Source organism: Pygoscelis adeliae, unplaced genomic scaffold (genome assembly GCF_000699105.1).
Source record: "Pygoscelis adeliae isolate BGI_AS28 unplaced genomic scaffold, ASM69910v1 Scaffold109, whole genome shotgun sequence".
In the NCBI taxonomy this organism is placed as follows: Eukaryota; Metazoa; Chordata; class Aves; order Sphenisciformes; family Spheniscidae; genus Pygoscelis; species Pygoscelis adeliae.
The window spans coordinates 92,043-97,781 of NW_008825556.1; the positions used below are offsets into that span (position 1 = coordinate 92,043).

At 47.1% G+C, this 5,739-nt stretch overlaps 1 protein-coding gene across 1 annotated transcript in view; it reads right to left on the bottom strand.

Moving 5' to 3' along the window:
• Nucleotides 1-860: 860 nt before the first annotated feature.
• Nucleotides 861-5,739, bottom strand: part of KRT80 (keratin 80) — a 14,958-nt gene continuing 10,079 nt past the window's right edge. The window contains exons 4-9 of the mRNA XM_009332241.1: nt 5,221-5,316; nt 2,535-2,699; nt 1,892-2,017; nt 1,576-1,796; nt 1,154-1,209; nt 861-1,063 (exon numbers count right to left, since the gene is read on the bottom strand). Of these exons, the coding sequence (XP_009330516.1) occupies nt 861-1,063; nt 1,154-1,209; nt 1,576-1,796; nt 1,892-2,017; nt 2,535-2,699; nt 5,221-5,316 (867 nt within the window). The remainder of the gene's footprint in view (nt 1,064-1,153; nt 1,210-1,575; nt 1,797-1,891; nt 2,018-2,534; nt 2,700-5,220; nt 5,317-5,739) is intronic.

The window sequence follows — 5,739 nt, forward strand, 5'->3', positions numbered from 1 at the left end:
CTGGTGTGCATTGGCTCCTGTCAGCCACGTAAGGTAAAAGCTGCTATGTAATTTCAATAAATACAAAGACAAGTCCTGCTCATTGTACTTAAATGGGAACCCATATCCCATTTCTAGGACCTAGCACCACTGTGTGTGGAGTCTGGAGTGCCTTTAGGCAAGACAGGCAGAGATGCTCTCTTAGAGATGGCTTATGAAAATCAAAGTTTTGAGGAGTTTTTAGCTTTGGTGGCATGGGAAGGAATGAGGGGCCACCCAAAAGGCAGTAAAATCAGTTAAATACTCCGAAGTGGCTAAGGATCCCCCAGTACAGCCAGCATGTTCATCACCAGATATGCAAATCCACCTGTCTCAGGTTGTTTACCTGCATCTCCCCATCAGCTCAGTTTGGAAAGCTCAATGTGGCTTTCAGAGGAAGGCAGCATCAGTGAACACCTCTCACAGACAGGCACGGAGCAGGGACAGAGCAGAGAGAATGATTTTATAATACTGGTAAAATGGCTGGGTTGATGGCTTCTGGCTGCTGTGTTAAAAGCTTGTGTAATAATACTTTCCCCTCCTGCCAAGTTTCTTACAGGTAGATCTCAAAGGTTGTGAATGCAAATCCTCTGGGGAAACAGACCTAGAGAGGAAGGTGTTGGTGTGGGTATCTGAATGGGAGAGTCTCTAAAATCCTGGGTTGGTTTCTGCTTGTAACTGGTAACAGAGATGTTAACTGGGACAAACTTAAAGACAGCCTGGAGTGGATTCTTATCCTTTGTCCCTTGGACATTGGCTTGAGTTCAGGAGAAAGTGCTTTGGCCTCATTTGGCTACAGATGCCAATGGGTCTTGTGTTTATGCTGTGGGGCTCTGTTTCTCCTAGGAGCATTCTTCAGTGGGCAGGGAACTGAGCTTTGGCTGGGCACAGCTGATGAAGGCATCTGCTTCAGGTGTTGCTGAGTTCTCACTGTTGCTTCTAGAGGGCAGTATCTTTGTGCTGCCTCCATTTGGCTTCATCTCGCCATTGGTGCTGCCTGTTCCTCTTGCAAACAGCTTGGAGTTTCTCAAGGTGCTGGCAGAAACTGCCAGGGTGGGGGGGAATGAGAGGGGAGAGGTTAGAAACGCTTCATTCACACTCTGCTTTACCAAGTTGTATGAATAAAACCACTTACGGTGCTTTGGTCTGGAGTGGACAGTGCTGATGACTGTGGGTATTGGTTGTTCCATGCTGTGAACACAAGGACAGAGTGTGAGGACACATTAACCTCTGCAGTACCAGAGAGGTATAGAGGACTGGAGTTTGGCCCATGTGAGCTGGGCTACATGGGTAGAGCCAAGTGTGTGGTTGGATCATGAAAGCTAACTCAACGGCATCTGGGCAAAGCACCATCTAGAGAAGTGCTGGAACCCTCCTATCTGGGGAGTCTAAGGAAAACTCTAGAGCAAGAAACAGAGCTGAACTGTATGGGGACTGCTGGGATTTGTTTTTTCTTTGATCAAAGCTTCAGTACCAGACTCAAAGCTTGGGATGTCTGCTTTCTCCCTAGGTGGGTGCATCCCTTCCTGTTTTCAGGCACAAGGAAGCCCAGCTTACCTGCTCTCCTCCCCTTCCATCAGCTTCCTGTAAGTGAGGATCTCCACATCCAGTGCCAGCTTGATGTTCATCAGTTCCTGATACTCTTTCACCAGATGAGCCATATCCTCCTTGCACTTCTGTAGGGCTTCTTCTAGCTTGACCAGTTTGGCTTTGGCATCCTTGAGGGCCACCTCGCCATGCTCTCCTGCTTCTTTGATATGCTCCTCTAAGTACAGGCACTGGTGTTGCAAAGGGAGAAGGGTGGTGGAGGCGTTAGGTGTGTTGTAGTTTCAGACCTGTACGTCAGAGTTTTGTCACCCACCCCAGGACACACCTGGCTCTTTTGGGACACGATGCAGGACCTCAGCTTCTGGATCTGTATGTTCAGGTCTGCGATCTCCCGTCGGCTGTCAAGGAGGTGACCCCCGTAGGTGCCTGACTGGGTGCTTCCTTCATTCAGCTGCAGGAGAGATGGAAGAGTGAGTTATCTGCACACCACCTCTGCTGTAGCAAAGGAATCTGCGAGGATTGCTGCTGCCCTTGAGGAGAAACACCTGACTGGGGAAAAACAGCAGGTGTGTGGAAGGATTTAGGGCTCATTCTCATATCCTCTTCTGGCTGTAGCTGTGCCAGGTATAGAGAACACTGTCTCTTGGGATTAATCACATTCTTGCTCTGTTTGGAGGAGGCACCAGTGGAAGGTCATTTGCATCTTAGGTGAGACAGGCTGCCACTGGGAGATGTCCTTGCCTTTCTCCACTGACAATATGGAGAGCCTAGAGCAATGAAACTACTAATTTACACACCTGAGTTAGGAGGAGTTGATCTGGGTTAGCACCCTGTCCCTCCCTCCATTCCCAGGTGTAGTCTGTTCCTCCACATCCTGCTGATTCCTGTAGTTTCTAGGCTGATCTCTCTCTCTCTCTCTCTTCTTTCCCTGCCTCTCCCCAGTATCAATCAGATAAGGAGACAAATACCTTTCTCCTGGTAAGTGCTTCAGCCTCCTCCCAGCTCCGAAGAGCCAGGGCTTCATACTGGGCCCTCACTTCTTCCACAATTCTGCTCAGATCAAGTTTGCATGCATTGTCAATTCCCAGTACAACAGAAATGTCCTTAATTTCTGTCAGCAGCTCCTCAAGTTCCTGAATAGCAAAGAGAGAATAGGACTGAGGCACCAAGTAATCAACAAAGCTACAAGCCAGGAGAGAGCTGAACTCAGGCAGATCTGCTGTGCTTAGCTAGGCAAAGCATCTTCCATATGCAGTGTGGAGATGGTGAGATTTCCTAGGTTTTCAGTCTCTGAAGTTTGGAAGCTGGTGGTATTTTCTCCCTAAAATCCAGACTCAGGCTAGGGTGCTGGTGTGGGACCTTTGGATACAATCTGTTAAGAGTCTGACAAAATAGTGCATTTGTACTGCATTAAGAGCAGGTTAATTGAACTGATGATCATGCTTCAATATCTATCAATATTCAGATGGTGGGCATATATGTCTAGGGCAGCGTGAATCATTCTGCAGGGTGGTGGTGCTAGAAAGATGCCTTTGCCGAGCTCTGCTTCAGTATCTAGAGAGGCTGTGGCTGCCACTTGTATTATTATAGTCTGCTTTGTGTCTAGTTAGAGAAGGGAGAAACAGGACCCTTCTCTGAACACATCCATCACTAGCAGACCTGTTCTACTCCCCAGAGCTGCTCTCATATGCTGGGGAAACTCGAGCCAGCGTGCGGGAAGTAGGAACATGCACACACAAGCTGTGGTATCACTGGCTGGGATATTTGCTCTTGATAGCTGACTCGGTCACAGCTTTAGAAAAAGGAGCCAAACAATGATGAATGCAGACTCCCCTCAGTGAACCTAAAAAGGACCCTTAATCCATGCCTGTAAACTGCACTCCTGGGTGGTTTGTATCCAGGCAAGACATGACTTGATGTTGAGCAGATGGTGTACACATTCACTTGGCAGCTGCTCCCCAGCCTCAGACTGTTCCTGCAGGGGTGTCACTCTTATCAGTATCTCTGCAGTTGCTTCTGATTTACACCAGTGTTAAAAGAGAGCAGCATACATCTCTCCCCATCTCTTACCTTTCATCTTGACGTTTTTGTTCTTTTCCTTTGTGCTGAGGGCTCTAATCTCTTCTCTAAAGTATTTGTATACCTTGTTTGCCTTGCCTTCCCCTGACTAGGGAAACAAAGGGCACCCTGACATGGCGATTCATGAATAACAGAAAAATACCCCACCACTCTTCCAAAGAGCAGGATTATCGATGTATTTTTTTCCCACTGGTGTTTAATCCTTGAGCTTCTTTGTTAATCTTTGAGCAGGTTAATAGCTATATGAGAAAATGCATGTTTATTGCAAATACTTGAGCATCCTCTGCTGGGGGCAGGGGGAGAACAACCTGGTGGTTTATTAATGAGGATTGAGGCTGGGATTTTCTTCTGATTCATACCAACATGCTGTGAGCAAAGCTGTCAAGAAAAGTTTTCCTCATTTGCCCTTCCACTGGGTACGTGTGCCTATACGTTGATGTCAGTCAAATCAACAGGTACAGGCGAGAAAATGACTAACCTGAAAACAAGCTGTTGAGAGGAGAGGGCAGAGAGAGAGATGGAGGGTAATTTCTTTGCGTGAAGCATGGGTAAAAAAAAAAAAATGCAGCCTTCTGCCGGGACAGCAGTGTGGAACTTGGAGGAAATCTGCTCAAGAAGTTCTTCGCAGCATGATCTGATTTCCAACTACCCCTGTGAATTGCCTTGCACCAGGAATAATCTTATTATTTTAGAGAAAGTAAGGCGTCATGGTTAGTTGCAGGCAGGGTATGTGTTATAATGCAGTTCTGATATTATGCAGGTCCTTCTGCCTCTCTGTGCCTCAGTTTCCCCACAAAGAATGTTAACATTCCTCTGTCAAGCATTTTAATTGTTTGTATTGGTAGAATTTAGACAAATCATTAGTATTCCCAAAACACTGCCAAGCCTGCTTGGTAACATTTTACAGGCTCTGAGTAAGCAGCTGTAATCGCTTCACCCTGTTTGAGTAGATACAGGCATGCTGCAGCCTTTGGGTTTGTCTGAAGGGCTGCAGACTCAGTATCCTTCCCCCCTCGGTGAAATCATATCTGACTGTGCACTTCTCATTTAAGTAGAAATGGAGTATGTTGGATTGTGTTAAAGAGCATCCAGCACCTCACCCAGGTTCACCAGGGCTTGTCCTGTTTTGTTGCGAGCCCTTTGAATCTGAATAGAATAACATTCAGCTCGCTCATGACCTGGGGCATTTGGTCTCAAGGCAAACACTATCAGTGGGGGTTAGGAGCTGAGCCCGAAACCAGCCAGCTCGAGAGTTAGATGCGGGTTCCTGACTGTTAGAGGGGAGACCTGCTGGAGCAGCCTCCCTGCAGTAGCTGTGGGGCAGAAGGAACATCCTGATCAAATTTAAAATGCGGCTAGTTTAGTTAAAGAAAGGGGTTTATGAGGCTCATGAGACCCTGCCTTAAGCCATCAGAGAGCTGTCTGCAACACCATGCAACTCCCCTGGACAAGCTCTCATTTTGGTGTAAATCTGGAACAATGCCCTCCCTGTAGTGGGACTGTCCACAAAAATGCCATTTTTTTGCACAGTAGCTTGCATGTATGCCAGGGCCACTCTCCTGATTGCAATTTTACCTGCTTGTAGATGGTTTTCTTCAAATCCATCAGCTCTTGGAGCCCGTTGAGTTTTACCTCCAGCTCAGTTTTGTGCAAGGAGCTCACATCTAAATCCTGCAGGAGATGGAAAGTGTATTCATGAGTAGTTTGTCTTTGAGTTTGTAGCAAGAAGTCTTTCCCACTGCCACCTCTCCCCCAGCAAGTGTCCTGCTTGCTGTTTGTTGGCAGGTACTTGTAAAACTGCTCTCCTGCTCTAGAAGTAGGGAGGCTCCTTTGTGGACCTTTTTCCTCTGCAAGTTGGTTTTTTTTTTTTTGGTAAGCGCTTTGGTGGAAGTCTCAAATGAGGTAGGGTGGAGAAGGAAACAGGCAGGGCTGGTCCATACCCACTCATCTTTTGTTCACCACAAAAAGCACAGCTTGTTGAAAACTCTGATGCCATCCACAAAAGTCACCAGAACTGCCCTTACTGGCAAATGAGTGTGTCAGGGAAAACATGCAATTAGCCATAATGATCATTTGCGGAGAACGTTTCCTCTG